Raw genomic sequence first — 14,668 nt, forward strand, 5'->3', positions numbered from 1 at the left:
GGCATGCTGGGATGTGCAGTTCCCCAGCAGCTGGAGAATTGCATATTAAATACCATTGATCTAGGTCCTTTAAATATTGGGTTGTCAGACAAACTGGTTCATATAATGCAATTCAGATAACATAGGTGACTGGCATTAGTAGTACAATCTTTCGTCTGAGGTTTGGCAAAAGTCTCCCACGCAACTAGTAGGATCGGTCCATTATATGGGTACATTATATGGTCAGCCTGCTAAAAATATTACTATTGGGTAAGCTCAGAACGTAAGCCCAGCTTCTCCCACTCCCCGGTTACACTTCCTGAAGCTCCAGAGACATTTATTTTTGCTTTGTCCTAGAAGTTAGGTACAGAGACTATTTTAAGTACCTGATTGCTGTGTGGCTTTTTAACTAGTATTACTATGATGATCGGGTTTTAAGGCTGACATCCTGATTGTGCGGGACTAGACTGTAGGAGGACTAAGCTGGCTGTACACTGATCTGAATATAGTCAAATGTTTAGTACAGATAGAACATCCCCAGTATACCAACATACGTAGTTTAGTCTGGTTTAGCTGGCTGGCTACTTCTCAGGACATAAAAAAACAGAACCTCACAACTGAATAGTGCCCCCTGATTTCCCATCATTTTAGAAGAGAGATCGGGCGCATCTGGATGCGCATACACAATTGAATTGTAAGGGGAATTCAATTGTGTTCCACCCCCCCCCGCTGCCACTAGATTGTGCCAAACGGAGCACTTCAATTGTTGCTCTGCTTGGGCACACATGCAGTGGTGAGGGGGTATTTATTAATAACTTTTCAGCTCGCAGCCTCCTAAGGTGCGTTTTGAAATGTACAAAAAACTATGGTTTGAGAACTCATACAGGAGTTTGAGTGCCCTAACCAGGACTTCAGATGGGGTTAGCGGTACTAATTGGCGCGAACACGTGGCATGCACACCCAGGGGGGATGAAAACTGAATAGCTCCAGCGGATGCCCAAAAAAACATGGTGCTGCTGTCATGATTCAGCATGTCCAAAGATGATAAACCTGGAGACTAGCACTGATCCTGAATGGCACCAACTGGGCACCTGAGATAGACGTAAAGATCCTACCTCCAAACGCATTTTACCAAGTAGTGGTCGGTAACTGAGCAACAAGTGCTCAGCAGGTGCTGGTTTATATAAATTTTAGGTGGTAGTGGCTGCCTTAGGCAACAAATACAGGAACATGAAATTGAGGAGTCAGCAATTCATTTATAAAGTGAAGACAAGTTTGAGAAGCATAAAAGTGGTGGCACTGACAACAAATATCATTTGTATAAAGTATGTTTTTAAATTGTTCAAATAAATCCTATGATTTGTTTCCTGTATGTAACTCGCAGGGAGCCGTATATGGAGTGTTTCAAAGATTTTCAATATATTTAACTTTTCTTAGAACTACATCACTTTGTAGGCATTTGCGGAGAGACGTTTCAGTTGCACAAGACTGGTAATTCCTGTAATAAGGTTGCAATAGGCACGTTTTACCATCAAATACAAAAAACTTTGTGCCACTTTCAGAAAAAGATATATAGAGAGTATGAAACATCTCATTTCGGTTTCTAAACCACTTGTTTTCAGTACAGACACCTACAAATGTCAGTTATATGAGAGGATACATATACAGTGTAAATGGGCAATGTCATCAGAACATTACACTGTACTGTGGAGCTTGGTGTTTTAGTAGGAATCACTGAAAAAGTCCATTTTGGAAGTTCCTTACAAATACAGCCATACAGTTAGCTAAATCCATATAATAAATTATTAAAAGGTCTGGTGGGTATTGATTTACTACTGCAATATGGATTATACAATGGTTGGCCATAACAATGCATTTGGTGAGATCCCCAGAACAAGAGGATATGGTGCAAAATAGAAGCAATGTGTTTCACACTCTTTGCAATAGGTTTAAGGTGTATACACACGGTACGATGTGTGCTTACAATTCTGACTATATAGTAAAAATCGTAAAAGAAAAGTTAGCACATATCGCACCGTGTGTACACAGCTTGCGATACCGCTGCACACTCCCGCGGGGCATCGCAAGAAACAATAGACTGTGCAGGCATGGCAATTTTGACTATGGTGGTCATTCCGAGTGGATCGCAGCCAGCTACTTTTTGCTGCTGCTGCGATCAACTAGTCCACACCTATGGGGGAGTTTATTTTAGCTTAGCAGGGCTGCGATCGCTTGTGCAGTCCTGCTAAGCTAAAGAAATTTCAAGTAAAACAAGACTAGCCCTGGACATACTTACCCTATGCGACGATCTCAGCGATGCTGGGGCCGACTTTGACGTCAGACATCCGCCCTCCGTTCTCCTGGACACGCATGCATTTTCCTCTCCACTCCCCGAAAACGGCTGGCAACGGTCCGGTGACGCCCAGGAACGCCTTCTTCCTGTCAATCTTCTTGCGGTCAGCTCTGCGACCGCTTTCTTTGTTGCCCTGGACGTAACCCGGCGACCCCCGTCGCCGGGCAACGTTGCGCATGCGCAGTGCGGCCGCCGCGCATGCGCATTCCGGACCCGTTCGCACCGCAGCGACAAACCGCTGCGTGCGAACGGGTCGGAAATGACCCCCTATATTGTGTATAATCTAGTTTCTAGTATAGTCCAAATTGTATAGTGTCAAAATTGTACATAGCCAAAATTGCAACTTGTGTATAGTTAATATACTGTAGGTAGTTCTGAGCTCCGGGGAGCTCAAGGGAAATCGCAAAGTCAAAATCGGCATTTAGCCAGAATCGTACCTTGAGACATCTGTGAAGACATTATTAAATACAAGCTGAAAGGACAAATCACCTGCCAGGACCAATAGTCAGACACTCTTGATGTGCCTTGAACTAGTGCACAGGTTCTCAAACTCGGTCCTCATGACCCCACACAGTGCATGTTTTGCAGGTCTCCTCACAGAATCACAAGTGAAATAATTAGCTCCACCTGTGGACCTTTTAAAATGTGTCAGTGTGTAATTAATACACCTGTGCACCTGCTGGGTTACCTGCAAAACATGCACTGTGTGGGGTCCTGAGGACAGAGTTTGAGAACCACTGAACTAGTGTAACCTTATATAACATTGCCCCGTGCAAATCATCTTTCCATTCTTTACAATGAAGTTTTAACATCTACACCAAACTTTTTGTAATGAGCATTTCCATTTTTGCTCCTGTGTGTGGCCATAAAGCTGCCTATGCTGGTGCTTATCTGTATTCCATGTAATAGCTTATTAGATGCCAAAGGCCGTTTAATTCCCATGCGGCAGAATCACTGAGAGAAGGCACTTACGGGGTCACACAGCGCATCGCTGTTCATGGGTAAGATGTGTTCGATGCGGACAAAAGGCAGCAGGGGGGATAAGATCTCTTTTAACTCCTCAACATCTAGATCCCTTCGTTTGACCCCTCGCTTGTTCACGCTGTGCGCTGTCCCGCTCAACAGATTAGGCTCTGAAATAAAGAGAGAGGAAATTCCAAAACATACTGGCAGGATAATCAGCTTCTAACAAGAATAACATGGTGTATGTCTGTGAGCATGTTCTGCACAGTAATACTGGGGAGCTGTTACTTATAGCCGAGGCATTGTATGGTTTTTCAAAATGCTGGGGTGCAAGGGACAAACGCCACACCAGCAAGGCAGCTATATAAGCAGGAGGATAAACGGTCATTAACAGGTTGTACCTTACTTCTACAGATGGCGAAATACGTGGAATCTCAGCCTTTATATTTTTGGACCGATAAGTACGAGTGGTGGAGATTTACAATGGCAATCTTCCCACACTTTCACAGGAGGGTCATTATAGTATTCAGCCACCAGTAGTCCCGCACTTTACACGGACCATTAGTGGCGTGAGTTAGAGACTTGTCCCGAGAAAGTATCGTCATGTCAGTGGAGATTGGCAAACTGATGAAAACTAGTACAATCTTTTACATGATAACTAGTCATAAGATGGGCAGTACGGATGGTGTAATGGTTAACATTACTGCCTCACAGCACTGAGGTCATGGGTTCCATTCCCACCATGGCCCTAACTGTGTGGAGTTTGTATATTCTCTCCGTACTTGCGTGGGTTTCCTCCCACAATCCAAAAATATACTTGAGGGTTAATTGGCTCCCAACAAAAATTAACCCTAGTGTGATTGTGTCTGTTTATATATGTGATAGGGAATATACATTGTAAGCTCCACTAGGGCAGGGACTGATGTGAATGGCCAAATATTCTCTGTACATCGCTGCGGAATGTGTGTGCGCTATATAAATAACTGGTAAGAAATAAATTAGATGTTCCGGGATTTTAATTTTTCCGTATAAACTATATTTCAAAAGCCAAGTCTACTCTGTGACACAGTCATATTTTATACATACAATGAGTAACCTCAGTGTGTTATGGAAGTGATCTTCATTCTTTTGATTTGGACAGGGAACCATAATGTCATAACACTACACTAGATAGCTGCAGAGACATAAATGTGATCCATGCGTAATCTCACCTCTGTCTGCAATTCTCTTCATCAGCTGAAATTCTCCCCATTTAATGATATATTTCAAAACATCCTGTTCACTTGCCTTGAAAGATTTAGAAAAAAAATAAATAAAAAAAGATAGATATAAATATAAAAAGATAAAATAAAAAAACTATATAGATAATCTGTATTAAAACAAATCTGTATTTTTGATCTCCTGATTCTCCAACGTACTTAACTATGCCAATAGACTAATTCCCCTACTTTCGTCTGACTTTTTACACCACAACAAATGGACCAGATACAGTAGTTTTGTATCACAGCAGTTTTGTTGTGTATTATTGGAATTATTTGTTACATAATTCCTGGTTTAATAATATGGTACACCCAAGTATAAAGGATCCGACATGGTCACCCCCGATTTAACGTGGAAACTCTAGCAAGTGTAGGAAATACATATGCAGGGACAAACAACTACATAATACAACACGGTGACCTGCGGATTAACTTGAGCATTTTCCGTTACTGTATTTGAACTTTGGGGCAATTTTAGACTTCACTAATTTCACACCATTCTATATTTTAAACCTATTTTCATGGCCCCTTAAAATGCATCCCATTGGTTATTGACCAAGATCAAATCTGATTTGGCAAGATGGAGAACGCATATTATATCCTGGCTGGGTAGGATTATTGCCCTTAAAATGTTAGTTATACCACGTCGTCTCTACCTTTTTCAAACTTTACCTGTGAGGGTTCCGGAGAGGGTCCTTAGGGATGCCCAGGCCTCATTCGTGAAGTTTGTCTGGAACGACAAACCCCCACGGATAGCCTTTACTGTGCTCCGGCTCCCTCGCTTGGAGGGGGGGCCGAGGATTTCCTGATGTCAAAGTTTATTACTTGGCTAGTCATCTAAGCCAAACGGTGGCCTCCTTTGCGCCCCGTGGCTCTATTGCCTGGGTCGATTTTGCTGCACTTTCTTTGGGACTTCGTTCACTGGCTTCGCTGTGGGGTCTGGGCAAACCACATCAGCTAACACTAATGAACACCTCCTCCTCCCTTAAATTCCATCTTTCTATTTGGCATAAATCTTTTACGAAATATAATCTGTCCTCCTCATACTCCCCTCTCACACCCCTCTGGGACAATCCCGATTTCCCCGCTGGGGTCTCACCCTACCGGTTCACATCCTGGTTTAACGCCCGGATCCTTGTGGTGCATGATATCTCTCTACAAGGCCATTGGATGTCAATAGACGATATCAAATGTAAGTTTTCCTCACTATCCCCTCCTTTTTTTGAACATTTTCAGCTCCGCCATTTCCTTCTCTCCCTGCCTCAAGCCGACGCTCTCCGGGATCTTACTTCTTTTGAATCTCTATGTACCACAAAACCCATATGTAGAGGGCTAATCTCGCGAATCTATTCTATGTTGGTTGGAGTTTCCTCAGGGCCGCAGACTCACCAGGAGCGGGAGTGGGAGAGGGACCTAGGTCCCCCACCAGACGAAGCCTGCTGGGAGGAAGTACGAGAGGATGTTGCTAAAAGTTCTATCTCTACCCGACTCAAGGAGACATCCTATAAACTGTATTATCGGTGGTATTATACCCCGGACAAATTATCTCGGATGTTCCCCTCTGCCACCCCAGGCTGCTGGCGGGGATGCGTCATCGTGGAACTCTTCCATATTTGGTGGACCTGTCCACGTATTGTTAACTTCTGGAATAAGGTACTCGATATACTGAACTCCTTATCTGGACTAGCGCTTGAACTTGACCCGTGGATGTTTTTATTGGCCCGTCCACATCCAGATCTTGACCCTCTGTTGAATAAATTGTTTTCCCATATATTAGTGGCTGCTAAATCTTTAATAGCTAAAAATTGGAAAACCTCCGCTGCTCCTACTATCCCAGGTTTGAATAATTATATCTGGTTCGTTGCTAATATGGAAAAAATCACTTATTATCTACATGACTGTCCCCACAAATTTGAACTCGTTTGGGGCCCCTGGTTGCTTGCGATGTCTCCCCCACTATGATGTTCAAACCGTTCTTTTCTCCCAGTCTTCTGAATTTATGGCCATGCTGCACCTGGACCCTCCCTCCGGGCGCCATCTTGCCCTCCCAGGTCCCTATTTGCTATTTAACAGTACATAGCCCGAATGTCTATATATACACATCGTACAGTGTATGCACTATTCATAGCTACATTGGGTGTTCATTTCCTCTCATGGCATAGATCGGCCCTGTTGTTCTTTTTCTCTCTCTGTCTTTCCCCTCACTCTCCTCGTTCCCCCCTTTTTCCTCTCTCATTATTCCTCGATGTTCTTTTTTCTTTATGTATATGGTCCCCGCTTGGGAGACATCTTTGTATGCTTGTCTAAATGTGCACAAAATTATTTGAAAAAATATTTCCATGGAGACTGATTTTTACATTTTATTATGCAACTGATTCTGTATTGTATAGTTCTTTGTTTCTCCTGGTATAAATAAAGAGTTTAAAAAAAAAAAAAATGCATCCCATTTCCCGTACCTGGAGGTAGTCAGACTGGATCACAGTCAACAGATGGTCCTTGTTTAGCTCATAGAACACGTCTGATATCATGACGTGGCTGAACTCCTCGCACAGGAAGTGCAAAGCCTGACGGTGAACCCAGTTGGATCCGTAGGGCTGAGAGCTCCACTTTAAGATGGCGATAAAGGTGTCCAGAGAGATGCTCTCTGCAATGATATCTTCACAGCCTGCAGATAATGGAGGAAATCAATTGCTGACGGTATAATTTTTCACCACTACAACATCATTTAACTGTACAATTCCCTAACGTACAGGTGTAACATATCCTGACGAAAAAACCCAAGTAAAGAGTTCTGAAACGCTGATAAGAAGGGGTCCTGAGTGATCTTTTACTTGTCGTCCGAGTGCCGCCTATCTGCACACCTTGCTATGGATTCCCCAGGCAGGAATTGGTAATTAAGGATGGCACCGGTGCACTTTACTGTATTGGAGCACCAGAGTGCCGGCTCATGGAGTTGCAGTTTGGCTCTACAGGTTCTATGTAAGGTCTTGACAAAGGTTCTGCAGTGGACAAAAATCTGATATTGTACGAATGCATTAATAAATTCCTACACAACTCTTGCAGAAAATTAGACGACTCGTGAGTGCTCTATAGACACCCACTTTTCTATATGATAAAGGTCCTGGATAAGGTCCTCTGAGATTACGCGCCCCAGTTACTGACTCTGGGATGCGCCAGATTTGTAATAACGACCAAATGTTGTCTCTGTAATAATGGTTTCTTTTTGGTATGAATGTAGACAAGGATGTAGACAAAGAATAGTCCTTCTGGTTTCACTAAAATGAGACTCATACCAGAATACACCCAATAACTCAATCCATAAGCTACTATTTCCAATGATCAATAATTTTATTAAAAAAATAAAACCTCAAAAAAATCTTTTTTAACATTAAAAAAAAAAATTTTTTTTATCACATCACATTAATCGTGGCATCTGTGGGTCAGATGTTAATTGTTCTTCCAGTCACCCCTTAATAAGAGGAGGGCTCACTGGCAGCTTGTACTACCCACTTTGATTACATTTAGTATTTCATGCAATGCTTTTCGACAATAGTGACTTCCTCAGGGGTGTTCAATGTGTATTTCCTTGTTAGTAGACAGTGGTGTAAAGATAATCTTTATATCAGAGGATACTATGGATCCTCTCAAACATCATTCAGATAGATCCCAAATATTTCCATCATTGTCTCAACTTCCTTCATGTATCTCATTCAAGATATCTCTGAAGGTGAACTGCACTTCTACTTATTTCCCAGGTCAAGTGATTAATATATTTACATCTAATACATAAAAATGAAAATTTGTCCTTCTATTTTTCTATACAAATGCACAATTTACAAGTGAACATCGGGAAATTTTACATACGAGCGTATTAAAACACGGTGGAGGTAACTAAAACAATTTGAAATCCCTAGCACCCCTAGGGGGGAGACAGCAGCATAGAGTATATCAGGAGACAGCATAACTCTGGAATACCTGCAGCAGTGTACAACAACAAACTTGGTACACATATTACTTAAGGGGGGTACTCACGGAGAGATCCAAGCTTAAAATCTAAGAAATCTGACTAGATTGCTTAGATTTTAAGAACAGATCACTCGTGTGTACCCGCCTCAGCGATAGCTATGCGCGGCCCCGCACATCGCTATCGCCGGTGCTAGATTGGCCTGCACGCAGGCCAATCTAGCACGTCGCTCATTTCACCCGCTGGGTGAAATGATCGGCCCCCTGTCCTCCCCCGCATCGCTCAGCACACATCTCTCCCGTCTATATGGGCCTTTACACTCTGGAAACAAACACTGGGGGTCAGACACCTCTAGCCCCCCCCCACCCAGGGGTGGTACAGCAGCACAGAGTATATCAGCAGACAGCAAAACTGTGGAAGGCCTAGAGCAATTTACAACAAACTTGGTACACATCTGACTTACAATCTGGGAACAAACTCTGTGGGGGTTAGACACCCCTAGGGGCGTGACAGCACAGAGTATTTCAGGAGACAACATAACTCCCGAATGCCTAAACCAATTTACAACAAACTTGTAACACATATGACACACGCTGGGAACAAACACTGTGGAGGTAAGACACCCCTAGGGGTGAGGCAGCAGCACAGAGTTTTTCAGCAGACAGCATACAACTCTGGAATGCCTGAAGCAATTTACACCAAACTTGCTACACATAGGACTTACACTCTGGGAACAAACTCTGTGGGGGTAACACACCACTAGCACCCCTAGGGGTGGGCCAGCAGCACAGACTATATCAGGACATGCATGATATGTCAGTGATGACAGGGCTGCATGTGACAGGGCCAGTGACATGATGTGAGGAGGGGAATGCAGGTAGCACAAACCCACACACAGAGTTATATAGTGGAAGTAGCACGGTCCCCCAGCAGCACAGAGTATATAAGGAGATACATAGTGTGCTGCGCTATATAAGAAACTGTAAACAAAAACGATAATTTCACAGGGGCACTGACATGATGTGAGGAGGGGAATGGAGGCAGCAGGAAGCAGCAGACTGAGAGTTGTATAGTGGGAAGAGCAGGGTTCCTTGAGGGGACCAAAAAGGGGTCCGGCCACTACACAAAGTGCGTCAGGGAAGCAAGATATGCCTATATACTAGATCTCCAACCAACGTAAATTAACAAACAACTATCATTTTAATTTACCATCCTAATCCCATAGTGAAGCACGGGTATTCAGCTATCTACAACGTTATTTATACTGTGTGTTTAATATTTAAATTAATTTTTGTAAAAATACATTCTTTAAATCCTGGGCAACACCAGGTACTCCAGCTAGTATTATATATTTACAGATTTTAGCCCTTTGGATGCAAAGCACTTATGTTATAGAGTGAGTGAATATCAAAAAAATATCCAGGTCAGTTAGAAAGACTGATAAGCAGCTTCATCCGTCCTAGGCGTGTCCCCCTTTTAAGCTCCTGCAAGCACTGTACACACGGTGCAGACTATAGCACAGTGTACACGGTGCTCCTACGAACATCTATGGGATCGAATGGTGGAAGCTTTAAAAATATTAAGCAGCACATAAGATACGACTATGTGATCCTGGCTGTTGCAGCATCATTAAGCCGTTTATCAGCAAACGTTCCTGCATTGGTACTGCACACACACACACCTATACAATCGTTGAAAGAATGTCCTGATCATTGTATCTGTGTGTACCCACCTTAAGTGGGTTCAGTGCTAAGTGAACACAAATGCCAAGGAAGTGCACACAACACTGGGTGAATCATAATGAAAATTAATGCAATATAATGCAAAACATGGTGTAGGCACAGTGGGGCAGATGTATTAACCTGGAGACGGCATAAGGAAGTGATAAACCAGTGATAAGTGCAAGGTGATAAATGCACCAGCCAATCAGCTCCAATATGTAAATTAACAGCTAGGAGTTTATGACCTCCTTATGCCTTCTCCAGGTTAATACATCTGCCCCAGTGTACCTAATGTGATCACTGACACGAACGGTCAGAGAAGAGGCAGTGAGAAGGAAATAACCAAGAGAAGTCCTTTAACCAGAATGTATTCCTAATAACACCTCTTCATAGTGGGCAGGACAAACACATGTACAACACTGCACCTTGTCCACAACAAGGTGTTTGTAACAAGCTAAAGAGAATAGATAACTGGCTCCACACCACACAGTAGCTTTGACAAAGCATGGGAACATTTGTCTGCAATGGGACCCCATGCAGGCTGGGCGCAGGAAAACGCAAATTCTTGCAGTCTGAATACAGCACGATCAGCAGCGGAATGGCACAGGATATAGGTCAGTGGTTCCCAAACTCTGTCCTCATGGACCCCAACAGTTCATGTTTCCCAGGTCACCTAGCAGGTGCACATGTGTACTCATTACTCGCTGGCACATTTCCCAGGTCATCCTGCAGGTGTATTTATTACTCGCTAGTACATATCCCAGATGACCTAGCAGGTGCACAGGTGTACTCATTACTCACTGGCACATTTCCTAGGTCTCCTAGCAGGTGCACAGGTGTAGTCATTACTCACAGGAACATTTCCCAGGTCACCTAGCAGGTGCACAGGTGTAGTCATTACTCACCGACACATTTCCCAGGTCACCTAGCAGGAGCAGTCATTACTCACTGGCACATTTCCCAGGTCACCTAGCAGGTGCACAGGTGTAGTCATTACTTACTGGCACATTTCCCAGGTCACCTAGCAGGTGCATTTATTACTCACTGCCGCATTTTAAAAGAGCCACAGGTAGAGCTAATTATTTCACTTGTGATTCTGTGAGGGAACCTGGAAAACGAGGTGTTTGGGGTCCCGAGGAGAGTTTGAGAACCTATAACTTAGAAAATATAATGAAAAGAAGAAAAAAAACAACCACCTTTATGGATGGGATCATTAATTAGGATGGAGACTCCCTATGAATAGAACATTGACATTGATTTAATATGAATGAATACAAAAATCTAAAAAAAAAATGTACCTACCAGCTATAGGACATAAAAAGGTTCTAAGTTCCGTACTGACAGGGTTTCTAGTCACTGCTCCATCCATGTGCACAATAACATCACATTCAGGCTCTCCCCGGGCTAAGTGCCTTTACTGAGAATAGAGGCAGGAATCCCAGCAAGCCCAGAGAACTGCTGGAATGCTGCAAGGACGTACACATGTAATAAAGCCTATATCGGGGGTATTCAACATATGACCCTCCAGCTACAGTGGAACTACACATACCAGCATATCCTGCCACAGTTTTATCATGCCTTAATACAGTGGTTCTCAAATTGTGTGCCATGGCACCTGGGACACTTACAGGGATGCCTTGGATTGGTGGTTATTTATGGTCAATGTAATAAGCAAAACTAGTGCTGGCGGCTGCCAATCATATAATATGTGGACAAACAGAAGCAAATCTTGTCCCTCACCACATAACTGACCTCAAGGATGACATATATACACAATTTACTTAACATTTCTTTCTAAATGTCTCAATAAGTCTTTTGGCCTAGGAGTGCCATGAGAAAAATCTGATACTCTAGGCCTAGGGCGCAGTGATTCTAAAAAACGTTTGGGAACCACTGCCATAGTAGCAATACATTTTAGGAGGTCTAGTTCCACAGCAGCTGGAGAACTGTATGTTGAATAGCCCTGGTCTAGATTATATTTACTGTGGCGCGATGAATGAAACCACACTCACCTACCCCTCCTGAAAACTTGTATGGACTTCAATAATCGTCATTGCTCACCAAGGGGTCTATTCACGAAGCAGTGAAAACGTGAGCCAGTGGAGAAGAACCAATCAACATTGAAGTAACATTTATAATTTGCATAACAATAAAATTATACAGAGCAGATGATTGGTTGCCATTTCACTGCTTCATGAATAGACCCCCAACTCTCTAGGAGTGACGTGTACTGATGCTGCTCCTTAACCTCATTTAGGCTCTGTATCAGGGAGTGGAACCTAATTACTGTAGTAGTACATCACCAGATATTACTCACATCAGTGAATGTATTTATGCTGTACTCCGGTCCTGTGTCATTTTAGATGGAGAATGTACCTCGGTCTGGGTTAGCAATCACATTCCCATACAGAAAATTAAGGTCATTATGGCCTGTGGACGGGTGTTTTAGTGCAGGGCCGGGACACTGCCAAGACGGCCTTCCCAAATCTGTTAGGGTTCAAATACAACACTGTTCACAGTGGCACAGTCAACCACCCAGAGCCGGGAAACCAGGGCCGTCACTTGTCAGTAAGGCTTCAGAGAGAGTGCAGGCATTCACTACTCCATACAGGAGACGTTTATTTGTCCGGATGTCTACTTCCACTGCCCCCATGTGCTGTTTATTAAAAGCTAAAGTCTGCACGCCAATCATTCCCATGTGTTTTCACTCAATATGAACTCATCACTTTACACACACATACACACACACACACAATACATTTCCAACAGCAATCCAACACAGGGCAGAGTGTAGCAGCCCGGACATTTAGTTCCTAGGCAGAGTGTCTGCTTCCTGTCCAGCTTGCACAGGAGGACAACACATACAGACTGCGCTTCTATTGGATCCACAGATACCACATGAAGCGCTCTTTATGCAAATGAGGTACCAGTCTCCCCAGGTATCCGGTCTCTAGGTCGACAAGACTTAAATCGACAGGGTCTCTAGGGCGACATGAGTTTTTTGTGTTTTTTTTAATTCTTTTTGGAACTTTATCATACTTTACGATCCACGTGGACTACGATTGGGAACGATAACCTGTGTCGAGCGCAGCCATGTGAGGGGACACTGTGCACTAATTGGGGTTCCCGGTCACTGTACGGTGAAAACCACCCAATATTTTAAAAAATTTAAAAAGTAATGTCGACTTTTTGACCTAGACCACGTCGACCTAGAATCCCTGTCGACCTAGTTACGGTCGACCCAGACACTGTCGGCCTAAGTGTGGTCAACCTTGCATACCACACCCGTAACTAAATGATCTTACAGTTACCAATGCTCTCTAATACCCAGCTCCACACAGCTGCATTACGGCTGGCTTAGACAAGATTATAGGTCGCAGGGACTTTATTAATGCATTGTGTTGTGACGGTATTTTAATACAGTTCAACCCCTTCATAAAATGGCAAATGAATGCAAGTGCATGTTAATAAGTAACAACAAATTTGCAGCCAGTTTCTTTTTCTCCTGCTTTGAACAACACTTTATTGTTTTTAGAACAGACAACGCACTGCTGTGCTGATCTGTTTTTGTACTGGCCAGCAACATCCAGGAGTTACATTCAAGTAGAAGTGAAAGATGTGCTGTATAATCGCAGCGTAGAATTCCGATGTCATTTTCAGCAAGTTCACACCACTGCAAATTTCTTCATTCAACTGAAAATTTAATTTGTTGGCATCAGTGCATTAATTCTACAGCTGGCTACCTAGGTGAAGTGCATGAAATAATATATTATATAACCAGCGAGGCCCCCAGTGGTGAAAGGCAAAGGTGTGCCTGACCTCACAACAGCCCGCAGCTCTCCAGGCAACTGAATATACTACTACACAGCCACCCCGCCACCCACATAACAAACACTAGAGGCCGATTCAATTGTTTAACCCCGAAGCTAACACCAGGAGGCACAAAATGGAGCAATTAAATTGTAGCGAGAGGATGAGGGATAGGAAGGTGGGTGAACAGATAGGGAAGAAAATAATAAGATTTTACTTACCGGTAAATCTATTTCTCGTAGTCCGTAGTGTATGCTGGGGACTCCGTAAGAACCATGGGGAACAGACGGGCTCCGCAGGAGACAGGGCACCCCAAGAAAGAATTAGGAATACTGGTGTGCACTGGCTCCTCCCTCCATGTCCCCCCCCCCCCAGACCCCAGCCAAGGAAACCGTGCCCGGAAGAGCTGACAGTACAAGGAAAGGATTTTGGAATCCAGGGTAAGACTCATACCAGCCACACCAATCACACCGTATAACTCGTGATAACCTTACCCAGTTAACAGTATGAACAACAACAGAGCATCAGATAAACCTGACGCAACCATAAAATAACCCTTATTTAAGCAATAACTATATACAAGTATTGCAGAAGAAGTCCGCACATGGGATGGGCGCCC

General features: G+C 43.5%; 1 protein-coding gene across 1 annotated transcript in view; it reads right to left on the bottom strand.

The window, feature by feature from the left end:
• BTBD7 (BTB domain containing 7) overlaps positions 1-14,668 on the bottom strand; it is a 126,436-nt gene that overhangs the window by 40,354 nt on the left and 71,414 nt on the right. Inside the window, exons 4-6 of the mRNA XM_063947576.1 lie at positions 7,011-7,219; positions 4,507-4,582; positions 3,305-3,465 (exon numbers count right to left, since the gene is read on the bottom strand). Coding sequence (XP_063803646.1) covers positions 3,305-3,465; positions 4,507-4,582; positions 7,011-7,219 — 446 coding nt within the window. The remainder of the gene's footprint in view (positions 1-3,304; positions 3,466-4,506; positions 4,583-7,010; positions 7,220-14,668) is intronic.

The sequence above is a fragment of the Pseudophryne corroboree genome, chromosome 12 (assembly GCF_028390025.1).
Source record: "Pseudophryne corroboree isolate aPseCor3 chromosome 12, aPseCor3.hap2, whole genome shotgun sequence".
Taxonomy (NCBI): Eukaryota; Metazoa; Chordata; class Amphibia; order Anura; family Myobatrachidae; genus Pseudophryne; species Pseudophryne corroboree.